Raw genomic sequence first — 23,674 nt, forward strand, 5'->3', positions numbered from 1 at the left:
TTACCAGCCCAGATAAACGATGAATTGGTGTCATTTATTGATCTAAAAAAGGATTTAGAAAGAATTATGGGCAGGCACTGAAATACACACAAATACCTTGGTAACAGTCATTTACATATTGTAGTTTATTGATGTTACTTTTGGAAACAACAGCTAGTAAGGCACTGCAATAGTCTAAGCGGGAAAAGATGAAAGTATTGATCAGATCTGCCACAGAAAAGGACAGCATGGGATGGATTTGTGAAATGTTTTTGAGATAAAAAAAATAAGTCTTTACAGTGGACAGCACATGGAGATCAAATGTTAGGTTTGTGTCAAATATTACCCCTAAGATCTTTAGTTTGGCCTGGACCTCCACTGCCGAGCCATCTAGGTTAATGTTAAGAGGTTTAGTTTTAGTTAGTTGGTTGGAAGAACCAATCAACATAAGCTGTTTTCCCTGTGTTGCAAACACAGACAGACAGACAGACAGACAGACAGATAGATGGATGGATGGATGGATGGATGGATGGATGGATGGATGGATGGATGGATGGATGGATGGATGGATGGATGGATGGATGGATGGATGGATGGATGGATGGATGGATGGATGGATGGATGGATGGATGGATGGATGGATGGATGGATGGATGGATGGATGGATGGATGGATAGATAGATAGATAGATAGATAGATAGAGCAATGTAATACATAAAAACAGGGTGACATGGTGGCTCAGTGGTTAGCACTGTCGCCTCACAGCAAGAAGATCACTGGTTCGAGTCCCGGCTGGTTCAGTTGGTATTTCTGTGTGAAGTCTTGCATGTGTTCGCGTGGGTTTTCTCCTGGTGATCGGGTTTCCCCCACAGTCCAAACACATGCGCTAATTGAATTAACTATTTGAATAAACAATGTGTGTGTGAATAAGTGTGTATGGTTGTTTCCCGGTACTGGGGTGCAGCTGGAAGGGCAGCTGCTGTGTAAAACATATGCTGGATAAGTTGGCAGTACATTCCACTGTGGCACTGTGGGAATAAGCCAAAGGAAAATGAATATAGGAAAACATTGACTAAGATCTGATATTGCCCATTGCACTAAACTGTAAAGCTCTTATGGTGCATGCATTATTACAGTATGACTAATGCTAAAGTTTTATTACAGTACATATGACTAATGCATTTGCCCTATTTACCTTTGATACCATGTTAGAAAGCAGGCCACATCACATAACAAAAGAGAAAGTGTCTGCGATTTGGGATTTATGGTAATGCACAGAGGAATTTGGACACTAGAGTGGAAAAGCCCATACAAGGAGAGCCGAAAGAGCTCTGGATCTGTTTTGAGAGTTACTCAAAACAGCCTCCATAATGTAAACACACACAGACACACAGTGGCTTCTGGAGATGTTAAACCAAACCGTAGCGCATTCAATTCAGCAAAGCCTGTCCGCAATGATGAAGAATGCTTATTTAATGTGAAACAGAGCCGATGATATCAGATCTGCGCTATTTATTGCACATCCAAGCATTATATTTGATGAAATATGAACTAGTCTTATGTCAGAGATGTTTTAGTATGTCCAGCCCTCTTTCTCTCTTCATCACTTTCTCTCTCTGCTGTCCTTCATCTCTTTCAAAAGTCACTTCTCCTCTGCAAAGCATGTAGGCGATGAAGGTCATCACAGTAAAATGAATGTGAATTTCGATTAAGAGGAAGAGTAGAGAGGCGGTTTGGTGACGTTAACTGTTGCCTTACAGATTTTCACAGCGGCATTCAGCAGGTAATTGGGATTTTGGCTTAGATCTCTCTTCAAAATATAACTAATTGTTGATCTATTTTGAATTATGAATAATCCTTATTTGTATGTATGAGATGAACTGAATTGCACTAGTTATCTGTGTGTCAAAAGTGTTTTAGAGGGGGGAAATGAGGATCTTTTCATTCCAGAGAAAAATCAGGGAGTGTGTTCAGTGATGTTTTCCCATCAGAGCTTGCGAGATGGAACAGAAAATCTGTCAAATCTCATTGCTAGTCATTGAAATCTGCAAAAGGAATCAGTATTTTGCTATTTGCATGCGTTCAGATGGATATTCTTGAAAGCTTGTTGCTGTTGAGGGCATGCAAAATGTCTTGCGTCAGGCTGAAAAACTGAATGTGCTGATTTGCATGCACATGTTAGCGTTTTGTGTGTCTATGTGTGTGTGTTTGTGTATAATATGCAGCTCACGCTAACCCAGCGATACGATGCCTCTGTTGAGAGATCTTCGGAAAAAAGATGACATCAATGCCGTTTATGAGCTGAAAGAGAAACTGGGAGAGTGAGTTTTTCTTCCTTATGGATTCACATGCTCAACATCCTGAATACTCTGAATATGTAATGACTTACAAGCAGATTTTGATCTTGTGGTTTACCAACATATTTGAAAGTCTTGTCAAACAGAAACAGAAAATATTATTAAAGGGGTAGTTCACCATTTATTCACTCTCAATTGGTTTTGAGCCTTCGAGTTTCCTTTTTCTGTTAAACACAAAAAAAGATATTTAGAAAATTGCTAGAAAATCTGCAACTGAAGACAGAATCTGAGAATCTGCGGATTTATACAGAATGATTTTGAGAGGATAGTAACTAAAAACTTAACTCAACTTTTGGAAGCTGTTTGGACAGAACTGTGTGTAGGTATAGTGTGTAGTGTCAAATTGGGGTGATGTGAAGACAACAGTCCCTTTCACACAGTTACCCCTTTCATACATACAGACCTTTCCGGAAAATTACTGTCAATTTTCAGGAAAGGGATCATGTGTGAACAGGCCCTTTTTAAAAATACTGGTAAATTCGTTCTGGCAATTTTCTGGAAGTTGTAACATTACCGGTAATTTGCTGGAATGCTGCTCCGTGTGAACGCAGAAGGAAAATTGCAGGAAAGAGTGCGTTAATGCTTACAACGCACTGACGTGAGACGTCTTCTCCAGCCAATCAAAAGATTCAGACGAATTCACATCCAAGCTGTTTATGAAAACAAAAGCCTTTGGATATTTTTCCAGACACTTTTCGTCACCTTGGAATTATAAAGCTATATCTGTGTTCTGAAGATTTTGAGATATTGAGCTTTATAGTTTTTGCATCTCATAGCAAGTCTTTTTAAGTCTTAAAATGCAAACAACTTATAAAAAACATCCCATAATGTAAATAAGTTGTCATTTAATAAGAATATGTGAATATCTCAATTTTGACAAAAATGTCAGATAGAACCTTATAATTCTAAGGTGACGGTTTAGCTGCTAGATGTTAGTCAGACGTTTCTATGTTTCTTCCAGTGTTGGGGAGTAACTAGTTACATGTAACAGCATTACGTAATTTAATTACAAGATTAAATTAACAATAATTCAATACAGTTACTGAGAAAAAAAAATGTGTAATTAAATTACAGTTACTTATGAAAATGTTAAAGATTACAAATGGGGTTACATCTAAAACCTTTCTTTAAAATCTGGGATATCTTGAATAATATTAACTGTAGCTTTGCCTGTTTTTGATATGCACTATGCCTTCTGCGAAGGCCACTTATTAAAGCGGTACTATTCGGCTATAACTACATTTCACAGTAGCGTCGCAGTAGCGTCACTATTTTCTTTTTTTGTTTTTTTTTTGTTAACAACTGTTTATTGAGTTTTTCAGGAAACAATATTAAAAAAAAACAAGTGTAAATTTAAAACCCACTCCCACCCATCCCACCCCTGGTAGACTTCAAAAGTATAAGATAATAATAATAATAATAATAATAATAATAATAAATAAATCAATCAAATACAAAGGAATTTTACAAAGACTTCAAAAAGGATGACATAACATCAAAGGCTGAACGCCATATACTGACAGTTTTCATATTAGCACCATGTATACGGGAAGTTGAGAGTTCCATCGAGAGAATGTCCAACAAATAAACAGTCCAGGTTCGTCTGTCCATGGTATGAGGAGGATTCCAGCGGTTGACCAGCAATTTTTTTGCTGCTGTGAGAGCAGTTAACAGAAGACATCTTTGTTGAAAAGTGAGATCCCAAAAGTCATTCATGAAAAAATGACATGGAGTCAAACATATCTCAGTTCCCAACAAGTATGATAAATCCTGTAAGAGCTGAGTCCAGAAATGAGAGAGAGAGGGACATTCCCCAAAAAAAAGTTAAAAAGTGCCTAAAAATCCTTGTAAACAGAGATTACAATTAGAAGAAGATGAGAAATTCATGCGTCACTACTTTCTAAATCAAATTGTATGTGTGCTGGCGCGCACTGGCTGCTTCTTATGCAAACACGTCAAGCAACTGAAGCGGAGCTTGAAGGTAAACAAACAAAACGTTTTCACCAAAGTAAAGAAACCGTTTCTACATTTTTTGTGTAAGCAAGTTTTTTTACATTACTTTAAAAATACTCATAAATGTCTGATGATACGAGCCGACTTGTATCTGTTCGATTATCATTATTTCTTTTGGGTTGTGCAGTTTAATTGACAAATTTTCTACAAAGTATGTTGTATATAGTAAACTCGCTGTTTTTTGTCACATTCATAACGCATGTTTATTTCCTCGTTTAAAAAATATAAAATGTTTAAATGTTGATATTTTTTTGATCCCATAACTCTGTGGTCAATTGTTTTGGAAAATATAAACAGATGTGTCAATATAATGTTAACGGATACTTTCTATGTGAATTTATATTTTGAGTTTTTACTAAAAATGTCACATCCATGGAGTTTGCATGTTCTCCCTGCATTCGCTTGGGGTTTCCTCTGGGTGCTCCAGTTTCCCCCACAGTCCAAAGATATGCAGTATAGGTAAATTGGGTGGGCTAAATTGTTCGTAGTGTATGAGTGTGTATGGATGTTTCCCAGAGATGGGTTGTGGCTGGAAGGGCATGCTCTGTGTAAAAAAACGTGCTGGATAAGTTGCCGGTTTATTCCGCTGTGGTGACCCCGGATTGATAAAGGAACTAAGCCGAAAAGAAAATGAATGAATGAATGAATGAATGTCACATCCATAACGCTGGAATTGCTCATCTGCAGATTTTATGGTGCACAGATTCAATGTTTTCCTACCAATGATATATATAGCAGGAAAAGCAAATACTATGGAAGTCAATGGTTACAGGATTCCAACAATTTTCAAAATGTCTTCTTTTGTGTTTAACATAAGGGACTCCATCAAATGTGAAACAAATAAAGGGTGAGTAAATGAGTTCATTTTTGGGCGAACTGTCCCTTTAAGAAGGCTCTGGAGACTCCTATTTTTCACAGTGCGCCCACAGCACTTGTCATTAAGGATTAATTGTGAACGAAACTCATTAGGGGCTGAATTATAAATAATATAAAGGTGTAACGTCTCAGGGGCTCGTTCTCTGAGGTTCGAGTGGCTCAGCACAGATGCACCCAGAAGCTGGTGGCTGTCAAGTGCATCCGGAAGAGAGCGCTAAAGGGAAAAGAATCCATGCTGGAGAATGAGGTTGCGGTATTACGCAGGTCAGTTATTTGGCAAACAGCGTTCTTGACTGATTGGTTAAATTTCTTGACTTTACAAAGCGCTTTTGTGTGCATTTTCTAGGTTGTTATTAGCGTAGAGCTGCATTTTACATACATTTTTTTGATTTGATGGTACGAAGGGAATGATTTTTTTATATGTGTCCCCTGTGATTTCTTCACAGAATAAATCACGAAAATATTGTGTCCCTGGAGGAAACCTTTGAGACTCCTACTAAACTGTATTTGGTAATGACACTGTGAGTGGAGCAGAGTGTGGAAATGAATATAGTGCAGTTCAAAATCCATAATGCTATAAATAGTTGATAGATAGATAGATAGATAGATAGATAGATAGATAGATAGATAGATAGATAGATAGATAGATAGATAGATAGATAGATAGATATAGATGACACTGACAGAATCAAAATACACTGACAGATAGATACAGAAGACACTGACAGACAGACAGACAGACAGACAGACAGACAGACAGACAGACAGACAAAAGTCACTGACAGACAGATAGACTGACAGACACAAGACAGAAGACAATGACAGACAGACAGACAGACAGACAGACAGACAGAAGACACTGACAGACAGACATACAGACAGACAGGCAGGCAGAATATTCTAACAGACAAAAGTCACTGACAGACAGATAGACTGACAGACACAAGACAGAAGACAATGACAGACAGACAGAAGACACTGACAGACAGACAGACAGACAGACAGAAGACACTGACAGACAGACTGACTGACAGACAGACAGACAGACAGACAGACAGAAGACACTGACAGACAGACAGACAGACAGAAGACACTGACAGACAGACTGACTGACAGACAGACAGACAGACAGACAGACAGAAGACACTGACAGACAGACAGACAGACAGACAGACAGACAGAAGACACTGACAGACAGACAGAAGACACTGACAGACAGACTGACTGACAGACAGACAGACAGACAGACAGACAGGCAGACAGATAGACAAAGGTCACTGACAGGCAGATAAATAGACAGACAGGCAGGCAGGCAAAATAAATTGACAGACAGACAGGCAGGCAGGCAAAATAAATTGACAGACAGACAGAGAAAGACAGACATACAGACAGACAGACAGACAGACAGACAGGTAGATAGAAAGACAGACACACATACAGACAGAAGATACTGACAGACAAACTGAAGACAGACAGACAGACAGATAGAGAACACTGACGGACAGACAGATGACACTGACAAATAGACAGAGAGATGACACAGACAAACAGACGATACTGAAAGACAGACAGACAGATATATAGATAGATAGATAGATAGATAGATAGATAGATAGATAGATAGATAGATAGATAGATAGATAGATAGATAGATAGATAGATAGATAGATAGATAGATAGATAGATGACACACAGATATAGATACACAGATATAGATACAGACAGACACACTGACAGACAGACAGAAGACACTGACAGACAGACAGACAGACAGACAGACAGACAGACAGAAGACACGAACAGACAGACTGACAGACAGACAGACAGAAGACACTGACAGACAGACAGAAGACACTGACAGACAGACAGAAGACACTGACAGACAGACAGAAGACACTGACAGACAGACAGAAGACACTGACAGACAGACAGACAGACAGACAGACAGACAGACGGACAGACAGACAGAAGACACTGACAGACAGACAGACAGACAGACAGACGGACAGACAGACAGACAGACAGGTAGATAGAAAAACAGACAGACATACAGACAGAAGATACTGACAGACAAACTGAAGACAGACAGACAGACAGATAGAGGACACTGACGGACAGACAGATGACACTGACAAATAGACAGAGAGATGACACAGAATAACAGACGACACTGACAGACAGACAGACAGCTGATTTGAGTTTATTGCGCAGGCTGACAGGAGGTGAGCTGCTGAACAGGATTCTGGAGAGAGGCAGTTACACAGAGAAAGATGCCAGTCGGGTCATTTACCAGGTGCTGCAAGCCGTGAAGTATCTGCATCAGCTGGGCGTCGTGCATCGCGATCTAAAGGTAGCCGAGAACAAAACATAACACTTCCGTCTCGAGATTTTTAGTTTCAGAGCAACACTCATGCTGAGCATCTCTCCATTAGCCTGAGAATTTAATATTTGAGACTCCATTAGAAGACTCCAAAATTGTCATCAGTGACTTTGGCCTGTCTAAAATGGAAGAGCAGGGGGCTCTGTCCACCGCATGTGGGACTCCAGCATATGTCGGTAAGAGAAACCGTTTATGATCATGTTTATAAACAAATATTTTGCACAGTTACATACAGAATCAAGATTATTTAGTTCAACACAAAATAAACTCTAATGCTTAAAAAAACAAACAAAATGCACAGATCTGAAGCTGGTATAATGTGACAAGCATATCTGTTTAATCTTCTATGGGTTAATACCATATATAACAATTAAAGGTTAAGATCAAACAAAAATATACATTTGCTGTTCATTTTTTTACCCTCAGGCCATCAAGGCCATAATTTTTTTTTCTCTTCAGTAGATTTTTTTTTTCAAACTTAAGTTTATAAAATTGAAGTCAATGGCTAACAGCACTGTAAGATTATAAAATAAACAAGAAACAATATAGAAAACTTATACATGCAAAAAAATAAAAAATAAATAAATGAATACATGTTTCCCCTGATGAACTGTCGCAAAAATCCCTTTTATTTAAAAGAATCAGATTTCCGCATTTGCTGAGGCTACAGTATGTATTAATCTCCAGCCTCTTGCCCAGACTATTGACAGTATTGTGCTTTAAAAAACTTGTCTTTTTTTGCTATTTTTTGAAAATGTTATTTAATATTTTTCCCTAACATATAAATTTGGGCTAAAAATTTTAAACTATTATTGTAAGTTTTTTTGGTTAGATAAGCTCCAGATTTGGCTTCAGTACTGATTTAACTAACGTATATGCGCAAATACAATATTAAAAATCTTTATTGTCCACATGAGTGGAAATTCGTTTTTTGGCCTCCCAAACATGACAAATACAAAACACACAGCTTCCTACATCACAGATTACCAACACACAACCCTGGCTACGAAATTACAGAATAACATAGAAACTACTTCATGGTCGTTTATTTAATATGGTAACAGCAGACGGTATAAAAGATTTCTTAAAAGTATTTGTTTTTGCTGGGAGTATTCTGTATCGTCTACCAGAAGGAAGCTTTTTAAATTCATAATAAAGAGGATGGGTGGAGTCCTGAACTATCTGTAGTTTATACTATGGTCTAGTTTATACCAAGCGGCAACCTCCCGCTCTCTCTCAGGAAGCCAATACGGAAGTAACTAAAACTGCAATTAATCCGAAATTCCGCTAGTCCTGGCCGCTCCTGGCTCCAAAACAGAGCAAATTTCAATTGAGCCCACTGTTATAATGGCTAACTTTACAGCAGAAAAAAAGGTGTTTACAGCCTGGTACAAAAAAAGATTTTATCTGCAGACTATTATATTGTTAAATTACTATATTGTTGTTGTTGTTTTATCCAGTTGGATGTTGTATTTTGACACTCCTGTTATTCAGCAATGTTTAAACTTTATCAAAATTGTACTTTTTAGAAAAGATTGCAAAGATGTTTTGTTAATTTGATTTTGAGCCTTTAATTGTCATTTATAAGGGATTTATAAAGCATGAATAGTCCTCACTTTAGATTAGGTCACAAAACTGCATAAAGTTGAGTTAATAAAGCATTTATTAACATATTAGTTAACTATTAATATATGCCTGATTAGTAAGATATATAAATGTTGATTTCAATAGTTTATTAATCATTTACTAACTCATTCTGAATCATCCTAAAACCCTCAACTACAAATGGTTTGTAAATAATGCGATACTTAATTTAGTAATGAAAAATAAATCATTAAGTATGAAAATACAATTATTCAACACATTATACTGGTGCTTATAAGTCAAGAATAAAGGATTTAAAGCTGCAGTTATAAACTGCTTACTAACGCTTATTAATGTAGAGTTAATGCTTAACAGATAATGAATTCACTATTTGCTAATGCTTAATAAATGATATATAGTGTGTAGTTATTAAAAAGTGTTACCATATATTCTTACGTACAATAAAAACCTGAGCTTATATAAGTAAATAAATAGCTAAAAAAGATATAGGTAAAGTAAACTTAATATATAAATATACATTGTAGCCAATTTAGCAGAATATGGAAAGGGTTATGGTGGTCTTTAATGTTTGACTAAATAATCTTTAGTTTTTCACATACTGTAAGTTCTGATGTTTAGTGTGTTTGTAGCTCCTGAACTTCTACAGCAGAAGACATACGGTAAAGAGGTGGATCTCTGGGCCATTGGAGTGATTACGTTCATTCTGTGAGTAAACGGATTATTATTATTGTTCCCTCTGTATGAATTAACTCTGATACATAATCATTTCAGAGTCTGAATCAGCAGTTTTTGATGTTCTGGCAGACTCTGCGGGTATCCTCCTTTCTACGATGACAATGACACACAACTTTACAAGCTCATCATAAAGGCTGAATATGAATTCGACTCTCCATACTGGAATGACATCTCTGACTCCGGTATGAAAAAAACAACAACATCTAATATCTCCTCATTTCTACTGTTACAGTCATTTTTAATACAAAACTGTAGTGAAATTTGAAACTGAGGCAGACAGGTTATGTATGTACAAAATGTGGCCTCAAAAATATTGAAACACAGAAAAGACTGATGTAAAATCAAGTGTCTAAACATTCTTACTTTTTATTTACTAAGTTCATTCATTCATTTATTTAATTTTCGGCTTAGTCCCTTTATTAATCTGGGTTCACCACAGAGGAATCAACCACCAAATTATCCAGCATATGTTTTACGCAGCAGATGACCTTCCAGCTGCAACCTATCACTGGGAAACATCCATACACACTCATTCACACTCATTCCAAAAGACATGTGATATAGGTGAATCGGGTAAGCTAAATTGTCTATAGCAGGGGTCACCAATCTTATTCCTGGAGCTCCGTGCAAGTTACAGGGGGGTGGTGGTGGTGGGGGGGTGTTTGTGGTGGTGGGAGGCCTGCTCTTTCATTAGTGAGAAATAGTTTACACTGATTCATTCACTTGGCTTCGCTCCTTTATTCATCAGGCTTAGTTCCTTATCCAGCATATGTTTTTACACTACGGATGCCCTTCCAGCTGCAACCCAGTACTGGGAAACATCCATACACACTCATTGCAGGGTATATAGAGAACTTAAGTTGGATTTAATACATTGTACTACCTTTTTAATACCTTAAAAAAAATAATACCAGCACGACTTAGAGCTGCAACTGTAGTGGCGTAAATGAAATGTCTTTCCAAATGGAATAACATATTGCAGATAACATATACATTTAAGTAATGCAGAGGGATTAATCAAGATGTCACAATGTGCCTTTGAATACTTGCATTTCCCCATGTTTTAATATAATTAATGAACGAAAGTGAGCTCGCCTATATGGTGGTACCTAGTTTGTTTCAGCACACGCGAACGAACGCCACCATATTGCTCAGATCCTACTCTTAAAATATTAGGGGTGTCACGATTTCGATTTTTAATCGAAATAGATAGAAATTTATGCTTAACTTTGATTATTGTATTAAAAAATAGAATCGTCGATGCTGCCACGCCCCCATGTCACGTCAGCTTGGCTTGCCAAGCGAGAAAAAAACAGGCTTGTTGAAGTGCTTGTTAAACTGCAGAAGCAGGAGACCCGTCGACAGAGCTTAAACCCTCTCCTTTTTCAATGAAGTCGCCGGTGTGTAAGCATTTTGGATTTCCAGTGAGTTATGTTGACAACGTTCGTGTTTTGCAAGCTCTGCTATGTAACGTTATTAGGGTTCGTCCGATAGACAACACCGGCATCGCGATCCTCCGCCCGCCCCCGTTGCAAATCCGCTCGCGAAAAGTACACACTCAGGCCCTGTTTACACTGTCTTTGTTTTTAAATGGCATTTTAGAACGATAACGATTTGACATCCACAGTGGCGTGTAGCATTTCTGAGCAGCGCCTCCTTCCTCTCTACCTCTGACACATACAGACACAGACGCACACACACAGCCATGGGCTCGAGACAGCGGGTTCAGGCAGTCAGAGGATCAGTAGACTGCTTTAATCTTTCACTCACTTGTACTTAGTCATTTTAGCGAACACCTCAGATACTGTTGGCTGGTTCCTGTTGGTTGTGCGTCTTTTTTACCGACGCCATTATAACGACGCAGATCACTGCCTATTCACGAATCCCGCAGAAAAAGTGATTGACAGGTGGTAATTATGTGTGTATCTTGCCTTTATTCATTTACTGTATGATTTGTTTATGGGTAAAACAAAGACCATGCAGCTCAGGTAGTTTAAACGGTAGGCTACAAATAATTAATTGGTCATTAATTAATTATTTAATTCATTATTCATAATCGAAAATCGAATCGTGCCTTTAGAATCGAAAATGTAATCGAATCGAGGATTTGGAGGATCGTGACACCCTTATAACATATAATTAAATCCACGCCAATTTTTTAGAATAAAGGCCTGCACTTAACACAAATTGAAAATTTATTTAAAAATATTGGGCTCGAAAATGTAATTCCTTGTCAGATGACGTTTATTACTTTTTAGTGCCCTTAATTTCGACTAATTTCATTTACTACAGTACCTTTTACAAGCCTGCGAACACCCTGCTGATAAATAAAGAGACTAAGCCGAAGGAAAATTGATGAATTAAAATAAGATAACATAATTATACATATAAACCTTTATAACGATTCATTCAATTGTTAATGTGGGAAAATATTTAACAAGAGACTAAATATTTTATTAAAGTAAAATTAGACGTACAATTTTTCACTGGATTAGACACTTATGCTAGCATATGGAAGTTAAACATTCAAATAACAAGTGTGAATTTGGTCTGAATTATGAGTTCGGTTCACTGAAGCATGAATCGAGCCTTTTCACAAGACTGTTATGAAGCGTTTAATGATCATCATAATCTTAAATCCTTGAAAGTTTTTAATATTTTTTTTATAATAATAAAACATTTTGCATTTATGAATGTATTATTTCATCTTTGCGTCAAATTACAAAAAAAAACAAATTTTTGCTTATACGGGGTGTTTCTAATGCAGTCTATGGGGTTGAGAGTAAGTTTGATGTTATTCTCTCCTCTGGCTGCAGTCTGACACATTTATTTTGTTTTCTGAAAGTCTTGATAACACCATCAAGGAGTTTTTCTTTTATTATTTCAGCAAATAGGATTATAAAAATGTTTTGTGTTGTACTCTGCCATTCAATGTGCTTCCAAGTTTAGCCAACCATGACATTTTCAACTGAGAAACCTAGAAATGGGAAAATGGTCCATACTGTTTGCATTACACAAACTAACATTGCCAATTTACACTATAAATTGCCTACCACATCAGTTACAAACAATGTTGTTGCTTTCTGCAACTTCTTAGCAAACGATTTCATGAGCTGTAATAGAATTGCAGCATTGATGCTTTCACGAATGCTTTCGAAAATGTCTCGCTTTGTATTAATGCTTCATGTTTTATAACGCAGCCCTAAACACGCCACATTAAGTGGTATTGATCTCCTTGTGTTCTCTGCTTCTCCCTGCCCACTAATGTTCAGCGAAAGACTTCATAGTTCACTTACTGCAGAAGGATCCAGCGAAGAGGTTCAATTGTGAGCAGGCCTCGCAGCATCCTTGGTGAGTCCATAAATAGCAGGAAAGAGGCGTATGGGAGCTGAAGGTTCATCGGCGTTGAAAAGCAAAGGGCCAACCTTGAAGCATAGATGAAGAGTTGGGTCACATCTGTGCAGTGGTGTAGGAGGCTGAGAGCAGACTGGAGGAGGATGATCAAATGTACAATAAACACAAGCCTCTTCACCTAAATGTGACATTGTATGAGATATTTACTAAACACTGAACAGTTATAATCTACATTGTGCAAACTTAATGGAATAGAGAGAAATGCATATAATTGAGACTGGATTTTTTTAGGGTACAGTACTTACTTATGTTCCCATTATTCGCTCAAAAGAGCTTCCAATTATGATTCATTTCCTGGCCATCATCTTAATCTGATGCTTCTCCAGGGGAATGTTCAACCTACTTTAAGTAGCAACCCAGGCTCATTGTGGATACGTACCCCTGTCTACATTTTTGGACAGTGCAAATTAGCCAGAGGTATGTCTAGGATGACAGGGTTCAAGTCTGGCGAAGAAAAGTTCCAGAAACCAGGTAAAACAAAAAATAAATAAACTGCAGGCTGAAAACATAGTAAAATCACATGGCTGCGACGGCTTTTCTTTTTTTAGATTGCTTTTGAAAATGCTATCGGTTATGTCTAAGGAAGGGGGTGGGTGGCCAGTTGGTCTGTCATGTTTACCAGTGAACAAACCACCAGATGTCGCTGGTAAACACTCACTCATGAAACTACAAGTCTGCCAGTAAATGGACTACATATTCAGTCATGCCACACACACACACACACCTGCTCCAAGTCTCCACTGATTAGACTCCCACAGCTGATCCTGCTTCAAGACTGATTACACACAGTATTTAAGCAGCACACACACTCATTCACATTGCCGAGTCTTCTGTTACGCCGGGGAGTGACACCAACAACACGCACTAAAGTGCGAACTCACATCAACAGCATTCAATATAGATTGTGGGGCTGGCGGCTGACAGACACAGAGTGATTTACCAGGCATAGGTCAGTGGCAGGCGGCGTGGTTCAGAGTCCTTATAACAAGCGTGGGTCGTGGGCAGGCAGCGTGATTCAGAGTCCGTATAACAAGCGTGGGTCGAGGGCAGGCAGAAGGCAACTCAGAGTCAGAAACAGTCCGGGGTAATGCACAGAAGATCAGGCAGGGAATAACGCTCAGAAATGTTGGCCGTGGCTGAACAAGACTTCGCAATGAACTGGTGTTTGAGAGTGGCTTATAAAGGGAGCGTGGGTCGTTAACTGGATTCAGTTCAGGTGTGCACAACCAGTCTAAGTGGATGATGTAATGCTTAGAAGACCAGGGATGGCGGCCTCTGCTGGCCAGCGAGGGGAATGACTGGGACCGAGTCGGTGACATGGTCAATGAGTCAGTCGACAGCAAGCTGACCTGGTCGGCTGAAATGTATACGCTGTAAACCCTAATAAGTTGAGACTACTCAAATGATTTGAGGAAAGTGATTCCCTCAGTTCGTTTAAGTAATAGCAAATCGACAACTCAATTAATTGAGTTGACCAAATGTGGTCTCTTTATCGAATTAACTTTTTAGTTAAATTAATTAACTAAAATGTTTAATTACAGATAACTTCAAATGGCTAATAGACTAAACTTCTAAACTTTTTAGCTTTTATATTTTTTACTTACTCCCAGGGCCATTTATATCAAAGTTGACCTTTAGCTGCTTCATGTTGACACTGTGTGTCATATAACATATATCAACCGATCAGCGCGGTTGTCAAGGCAGAATTTCAAGCACAACCAATCATTTTAAACAGAAACATGGTGAATCAATTAAAGAAATTAAAATGTTCAGAAAATTAAAAAATGTTAATTAAAAGTTTTTTTTTTTTTTTTTTTGCTGTCTAATAAGTTAAACACCTGGTTAAGTTTTGATGCCAAAACTTGGCATTTTAAGAAATGTCAAGTTATATTACCTTAATATATTTAGTAATGACAACAGGGGGGTTTAAAGTGTATTGCGCCCTGGTGGATTTACACGAGAAGAGGATGCGCAAGAGGATCATCAAATAGCGGCCTTTGGTGGATTTGCCAAAACAATAACTGCAAGCAGACGTACCTCAAGTCACATATTCCGCTGGGTCCAGAAAAGTAGACAGGGGTACATATCCACAAACAGCCTGGATTGTAAATTTGTTTACTTAATTGATTTGTGTTGGGAAAACATAAATTAATTGTGTGGAACCCTGCAATTTATTTTAGGGTACTTTCACACCTGTGAACTTATTCAGTTGTTCCGAAACAGGGATTAAAATTGTTGCATTGTTGCTCTTGGTGCGTTTCGCTTTCAAACGGCAAAGTTTCTAAACGGACCAAAAGAACTAAAAAAGTCACGTGTGAGTAAACTCTCCTCACATTGTGTCAGGGTTTATTTTGCAGAGTCCCGCTCAGCTGTCAGCGGGGTGGAGGGGGGTTAATAATATTGGGGGCTAATAATATTGACCTTTAAATGGTTTAAATTTTAAACTGCTTTTATTCTAGCCAAAATAAAACAAATAAGACTTTCTCCAAAAGAAAAAATATTATAGCAAAAGTATAATAGTGAAAATATTTGAAAAAGAAAAGTTCACAGAAGGGCTAATAATTTTTGGCTTCGACTGTCATAATCATAGGCTTTACTTTTGTCTTTGCTGTCACACGATTTGAACCATTCTTGATAAATATTCAACTCTAAAAAAAAGTCTCATTATCAAACATCAGTGTGGATGTTTTGAATGAACATTACTATACTGTCATGGCAGGATATCAGGAGGTGCGGCTCTGGACAGGAACATTCATGGCTCGGTTTCAGCACAGATTCAGAAGAACTTTGCCAAGAGTCACTGGAAGGTAAGAGTGATGAAAACAAACCTGAGCCAAATGTAACCTGCCAACATTCACACATTCTCCACAGTCTCCGCTCAGACCACCTGATGCACAGAGTACACAAAAATAGCTGAAACCGCCAGATCTCATCAGATAGCTTGAGATCAAATCTGAGGCCTTTAAACAACACTGGCTCATTGGAAATAGGAGCTTCAGCTTATGTTTTTGTAAAACCGCAAAAACGTACTTTAAACTACACATGAAATCAAAACTAGCCATATTGATTTTGTTAGCTCATATTGCTAGTTTTGTGGTGAACGATTCATCTGAGCATGCCATTTAGTAAAAAAGACTGTTCGACCTTGTAATCTATAATTGAAATCTGAAAATGCTCTTCCTGTTTGTTTTTAGTTAAATTCCCAGGATTACATCTGTCTGAGGTATCAAAACTGACAATTGGAGGGACCCCTCCAATTGTCTGTTTTGACAACAAACAAAAATTGTGAGGAGGAGGGGTCTGTTAGGTTGTAATAACTCCCCAAACCCTTGTCCAGATCTTTCTGAATGAAATGCCTACTTTACTACATCCAATCAGCTTGCAGTAGAAAAATACAAGCCACGCCCCTGTTTTCTCATTGGATATTCAGTTTTTCTAGGACCAGGGTGTCCAAACTCGGTCCTGGAGGGCCAGTGACCTGAAGAGTTTAGCGCTAACCCTAATCAAACACACCTGAACCAGCTAATCAAGCTCTTCCTACATATACTAAAAACTGCCAGCAAATGTGGCACTAAACTCAGCAGTACTCCAGGACTGAGTGTGGAAACCCCTGTTCTAGGAACTGTGTCATAATAGGAAAAAAAAACAAAACGGTCGCAGCTTCCAGTTCATACGCACTTTAACATACGTTTGACTGAAGTTTCTATGTAAAATGAACACTAGGAAGCAGTATGACACCCACAATCGTTGTTCTTTTTCACAGTAATGAGTAGTTACTGTATTAGGACGTGCCGTAGTTATGATATCTACAGGTATATATTATCAATACACTTAACGATGTCTATGGTTTGTAATTAAATATGTTTGCCTCATTTATATATCTGCCGCACCGTATTCTTGTAGATGTGTACAAGAACGAGAAGTATCTGAAACGTAAAATAAAACGAACCCTAATGCAGAGTTCAGACTGCATGATTTAAGCCCAGTTTTGACTCGTAGACAGGTTTTGAGATATCAGATCTGGAGCTGTCAGCGATTCAAAATCATGCCATGTGAAATGTGTTCTGATTGAAAATAACATCAGTGATCACCTTCAGCCAATGAGAGACCATCCACTAGTATGGGTATCTGCAGGCCAGCGGGAGGTTGGGGGAAAAGTTAAAAGGGCTTCTTTTCGGTCTATTTGGACACCAAAAATGAAGGAAAAACTGATGGAAATTTGCCAGGAGCATGCATATTTGTTTGACATGTCATCTGAGCAATACCACAACCGAAGACAAAAAGGGTAATTTCCTTCAAAACCTAGGTGAGCAAAATAAGCACATTTTCTACCTCAGTAAAGGCTTCTTTCTCACTATTTAGTTATTATGATATACTACGTATAAATATAAACTACATGACCTGGTGTTATGTCGCTTCTCACAGGTGTTTAGTTGTGAGACGTTTGGGGGCCAAGACAAAGTTGTTTGCAAAATCTTCCTATTGTAATGTCATGCAGTGTGAAACCACCTGTCGCAGGATCCATCTTGCAGTGTAAACGATTAATAATAATAGTAATTCATTTTATGACGCCTTTTCGGACACCCACGGTCGCCTTACAAGCATCAACAACCATGACAAACAAATTAAAACAATTCATAAAACGTTGGCAAACTAAATTTTAAATGCATGTAAGAAGTTGCAGGTTCAAACACATCGTGGTATATAATTATATGATTAAAGATACAGTAGTCAAAAAGAAAGCCTTCTTAAAAAGATGCTTTTTGAGACAAGATTTAAAAGTGTGAAGGCTATCACTGCTCCTTAGGTCCAGAAGAAGCGAGTCTCATAGTCCAGTAGCCATGGAGCTAAAAGATCTGGCACCTATTGGGATTAATCGAGTGCGAGGTGGCACCAGGGAGAAAGAGTTAGCTGATCCAAGAGTGCGAGAAGGGGTATAAGCATAAAGAAGTTTGGTAAGATATTGAGGAGCAAGATTATGAAGTGCCTTGAAACTGAGAAGTAGTATTTCAAAATCAATACGAAATTTTACCGGAAGCCAGTGAAGCTGATAGAGAAGTGTTGTGACATGCTCATGAGATCAAGTCCTAGAGCTGACATGAGCTGCCCGGTTCTGAACCAGTTGGAGTCTATGGAGAAATTTTTGAGGAAGCCCAGTGAGAAGCGCAATAGAGTAGTCAAGACGTGAAGTAACTAATGCATGGATGAGAATCGCTGTCTTATTGGTTGTAAACAGCAGCGACATAATGCTACACCAGATATATTCATGCAGTATTAAAACATCTGTGACGCGACTACTTTGAAAATAGTGCAGTCTGAACTTGGCATAAGGGCTCATTCACACCAAATGCATCTTTGCTTCCAAAAATGCAAAACGGGGCTCTGAGAAATGGGTTTTAATAAAAAAAAGCAAGGTCAACGCGGTTCGATATTATGAACGTGATGTAATAACGACAATAGCGCACCCATTAGACATAGGAAAACATTATGTTATGATAAGCACTTGAAGATGCATTGTATAAGTCAGAATATTTGTCACCATAAGCGCCTCCTCCACAATGATATAAAGGTAAATAAAACAGTTATCATGCCAGCTTTTCATTATAAACAGAAGCACGTATCGGTTGCCCAGCCTGTGAGTAGTGCTGGGCGATACACAGAATGTTATCGATAATATTGGAATTAGGGGTGGCACAATACTGGAATTCATTACCAATATACAGTAAAATTTTAAAAACGTCAATTTCCCGTTAACATTTGAGCGCTCTTGAGCACGTTCCTGAACAGCTCTGATTTGCCATTGTGCTCAACAGAAATGACTGTGATTGGCCGTGAAGTTCATCAGTTCACTGTACTCACCGATGTTTACTGAGTGTAACCACAGATACAGGGATACTGGAGTGTTTCATAGTCACGTCAATAAGCTGGGTTGTCTATAAACTGACATACAAGAGATCTGCTGATGAATCATTGCTTTAAAATGCTCCAGTGTCCCTGTTCAGTGAACTGATGACCTTCATGGCCAATCACAGTCATTTCTGTTGAGCATGTGAACACAATGGCAGCGAAATGTACCAAGAGCAACATATTTTACGTGTCACACAAAAAAGCTATCCAAGGCACACATTTCCGATGAGCCTGGGCTGCCATTGGTTGGTGGAGCATAAAAATGGATTCTCATCCGGCATGTTTAAAACAGCTCCATATGACCCGTGTCAGAGAGCTCAGAGGCTGATACAGCACTTTACATTAGTAAATGTACGGCTTGAGTTACTTATGGAGGGCTTTGTTATTATTTGCCGCCAGTCATAAATGCTTTACTTCTGATCGTCTGGCCCTGTGTTGCAATTACGGCTTGTACCTTTAAAAGGCCAAGTGCTGTAATTGCTGTAACTATCAGGCTTTTAGTTCTGGAGCAATAAATGCCTCCAAACATTAAACCGAGTCTTTTGCTCTTATGGCGGTTCACTATTTGCCATTTGAAGATGTTTGCTGAAGTTCACTAGACCCTGCAGCTTTATCACTGATGTCTTTTGTTGCAGAGGGCCTTTAATGCCACTATTATTGTGCATCATTTAACCAAAAAAGCCCACCCTGGAGAAGATGATGAAGGGAATCAATCCACAAGTATAGGTGAGGGGACGTCACATTATATCAAATACAAAAGCACCAATGTCTATTGTAAAAGATTGTCAATCTCTGAACACGTACAGTACGTTAAAGATTAAATTATTTTTGCCAACTGTTAGCATGATCATTAGACTAAAAGTACACACAACATATTTTAATAGCTAAAAATGGTTTATGAATAGTTTAAATGTCGTTCTGGGGTGCATTTTCCAAACAACAGCGTACGATGCATCATTTGGGAAAGAAATCGATGTAGTGACGAGTGTTTTCCAAAACCCGTAGTTTCTCTGTGGCAGATTCATAATTTGAATCACGTTAGTTATAACATAAAATGTCCATAATGATGCGCTAAATAGACGGAGTAACAACTTCTTTAGAGAAGAACCCCATAGTTTCTTTGTGCAAATTTTATTGTTTTACACAAACACGCATTTAAAAAAAATAAAATAGTTTTAGTAAAAACATGCACTTCTTTTCCATATTAGTTAAAATATATGTAAATGACACATATAGAGCCTATGTTTCCTTTACAAATAATATTGAGAACATTACATAAAATTACTTACAAAAGCTGACACGTACTGTATTCTAATCTCATATATAAATCATCTAAATAAATAAATAAATAATAATAAGGCTTATTAAGGAAATGTATTATTTATTAGGAAATGAAGAAAATTATACTTTAATAATAATAATTATTATAAATATTATATATTTTTATTAAGTAGGATTTTGTTTATTTATATATATTTTTTAAAGTCTACTTTAAAAGTCTACTGCAAACCACTGCAGAAATGTTTTAACCAACAAGTCCTTGTCATATACAGTACAAATACTTAATAAACAACCTACTATAAATTAAAAGGATTACCGTATGCTATATTTTTTGTTTTGACAAGCTTTGGAGATGTAACAGAAATTCCACTTTTAAACAATAGGTCATCTATAGCTTTCATCATGTGCAACGGCTGTGTTCAAAATCCCATACATTTTTTCAAAGGGAGCGACTGTGGAAACTTGAAGATCACTAAAACTGGACTGTAAAAATACTTTGAAAGCAAATTACACCTAAGAATGATGACTTTAATGTTTTTTTAAATAAATTTTCATGAGTTTATATGTTAGAACGTTCTAAAGGAATAGGGCATGGGGGGGGGATAACTGGAAATAGAACACAACCAGTAACTATGCTTCTAATTACAGCTCCAGAGATGTAGTTGCAAACGTACAAGTTTGCTATGCAGTTTGCAAATGTTCATTGGAACAATGGATTTGGAAAAAGGCAAATCAACAAACTATGTTTGTAACGATAGAACTTGTAACCTTAGTTGGTTAATGAAGGTTTTCGGAAACGCACCCTTGAGCAACTGTTTTATAAAATTTTGACATTACTTTTAATTGATTTCAATGATTAGTACACGCAGATGTTTCCTAATTCCTGCTAAATTTATCAGATTTTTATATTTTTTAACATGCAGTGTTTGTTTTATTTAATTTTGTTTTTTCCCCCTAGGGAACATTTGACAGTCACTGGCAGCCAACAATGAGTCGGCTACAGGAAAAGTTCATCAAATATGAAAACTGCATCATTTATTCACCCTCATGTTGTTCTAAACCTCGATAATTCTGTTAAGAAAACACAAAAAGAGTGGGTATGGGTGAAGCAATTGTTGCTTAAACACTGAAATGAGCAGTGTGCAGGTTCTGTGAAGATCATCATAAGTTCAATTAACATGACAGTGTTTATATTTAATGAAGTTTTCATAGTAATGTCATACAGAAACTCTTGAAAAAGCTTACATGTCTTATAGGAACCATTTTTTCTTACTGTGAAGAACATTTGAATAACCTAACTTTAATAATTTGAGCAATTTGATAGGCTGCATGGTGGCGCAGTGGGTAGCCTAATCGCCTCGCAGCAAGAAGGTCGGTAGTTAGAGGCTTGGGCCAGTTGGCATTTCTATGAGGAGTTTGCATGTTCTCCCCGTGTTGGTGTGGTTCGTTCCGCTGTGGTGACCCCTAATTATTAAAGGGATTAAGGCAAAAAGAACATGAATAATTTGATAATAAACTAGGAACTCACTTTCATCCATGTCTAATTTAATAGCAGAAGAAACTATAATAATTTTTAAATAATAACAAAACATGTAGCACACAGAACTTGAAGCCCAGCTGGAACTCAAACCAGCTACCTTCTTGCTGTGAAGTGACAGTGCTAACCACTAAGTTACAATGCCCACCCTAAACTAAAATAAACAAATAATAAAAAAGAAAATCTGACACAATATTTAAATATATATATATATATATATATATATATATATATATATATATATATATATATATATATATATATATATATATATATATATATATATATATATATCGCTGGGTTGCTGGTTCGAACCTCGGCTCGGTTGGCGTTTCTGTGTGGAGTTTGCATGTTCTCCCTGCCTTCGCGTGGGTTTCCTCCGGGTGCTCCGGTTTCCCCCACAGTCCAAAGACATGCAGTACAGGTGAATTGGGTAGGCTAAATTGTCCATAGTGTATGAGTGTGTGTGTGTGGATATTTCCCAGAGATGGGTTGCGGCTGGAAAGGCATCCGCTGCGTAAAAACTTGCTGGATAAGTTGGCGGTTCATTCCGCTGTGGCGACCCCGGATTAATAAAGGGACTATATATATATAAAAAACACAATAAATATAGTAAGAACATAGATTAGATTTTTTTCCTCATTGTTTTTTTTTTATCTAACAACACCTTTTAAAATACTACAACATGATACTAAAATAAGACTCGCATTGTATGTGACCAAAAAACAGCAACATTTTATTGAACCTCACTCAGGTCAGGTCAAATCAAATGGTTGGAACAACATAATATATCAGATATGTGGTCAGTGTGTTTGGCAGGACTGACTGTGGCTCTGAAACACACAAACACACAAACACAAACACACACACGTCAGTGAGTTTCTGCTGCTGCTACACTTCAGTGAGCCGCCACTGCCACAATACCCTCAACTCGTGTTTTCACAAGTGCTCAACTCCCCGTCTAGTTGTGTTTGACGCATAACAGCCTGCTGCTTTCTGACAGAACGCGATATTTATCCACGCTCTGCTGTCTGTCATCTGTAAGCACTGTCACTTCAAGCTGTACCGCAACAAATATGGCACACAGAATATGATATTACAATGGGTAAATGAAGTAATAGTATAATTGTCGTCTTGTGTTTCTCCTCTCGTTGCGCTGTGGAATAAATAAAGCAATCTGTGCTTGGTGTTGTGAATCTGTCACAGGGTTGAAGGCTCCGCCAAAAGGGAAAGATTTAGATTTTGAACAGCCGCCATCGATTGTCGTTTCCTTTATAAGCAATCTTACAAAAGCACACGGCCCATAAATTAAGAAGAACAACAGAGGATCTGCAGCGCTGACTGTAATGATAGGCTGATAAGACAGATTCGCTGCCCTCTCTAATTCATGGAAAGAGCTGTACTGCTGTCGACATAATGAAATCTGGCCACCACCAATAATCCAATCAATTCTGTTAAAAAAACATACACACATAAAAGATACATGAGCTCATGATCAGAATATCTGTAAGGATGGATAAATGACAGCAAATATGGGGGAGAAATTATGGAAAATCTGAACTTGAAAGCTGCTATATTTTATACAGTTGG

At 37.8% G+C, this 23,674-nt stretch overlaps 1 protein-coding gene across 1 annotated transcript; it reads left to right on the forward strand.

Annotated features, from left to right (window-relative positions):
- The first annotated feature begins 1,533 nt into the window (after positions 1-1,533).
- pnck (pregnancy up-regulated nonubiquitous CaM kinase) lies at positions 1,534-22,240 on the forward strand. Its single transcript, XM_690776.8, has 12 exons — positions 1,534-1,762; positions 2,205-2,300; positions 5,358-5,489; positions 5,672-5,746; positions 7,437-7,575; positions 7,658-7,781; positions 9,840-9,915; positions 10,015-10,127; positions 13,218-13,296; positions 16,079-16,166; positions 19,902-19,992; positions 21,506-22,240. Exons 2-12 carry the CDS (start codon positions 2,227-2,229, stop codon positions 21,514-21,516), a joined length of 1,002 nt encoding a protein of 333 aa, XP_695868.2. The 5' UTR covers positions 1,534-1,762; positions 2,205-2,226; the 3' UTR covers positions 21,517-22,240.
- The last annotated feature ends 1,434 nt before the right edge of the window (positions 22,241-23,674 follow it).

Source organism: Danio rerio, chromosome 8 (assembly GCF_049306965.1).
Source record: "Danio rerio strain Tuebingen ecotype United States chromosome 8, GRCz12tu, whole genome shotgun sequence".
Lineage (NCBI taxonomy): Eukaryota > Metazoa > Chordata > Actinopteri > Cypriniformes > Danionidae > Danio > Danio rerio.

Excerpts from the sequence above, each read along its gene's own strand:
- pnck (XM_690776.8), top strand. The coding sequence starts at position 2,227 with ATGCCTCTGTTGAGAGATCTTCGGAAAAAAGATGACATCAATGCCGTT. Across the intron at positions 7,576-7,657 it reads TCGTGCATCGCGATCTAAAG|CCTGAGAATTTAATATTTGA; the intron begins GTAGCCGAGAAC and ends TCTCTCCATTAG. Across the intron at positions 13,297-16,078 it reads CAGGCCTCGCAGCATCCTTG|GATATCAGGAGGTGCGGCTC; the intron begins GTGAGTCCATAA and ends CTGTCATGGCAG.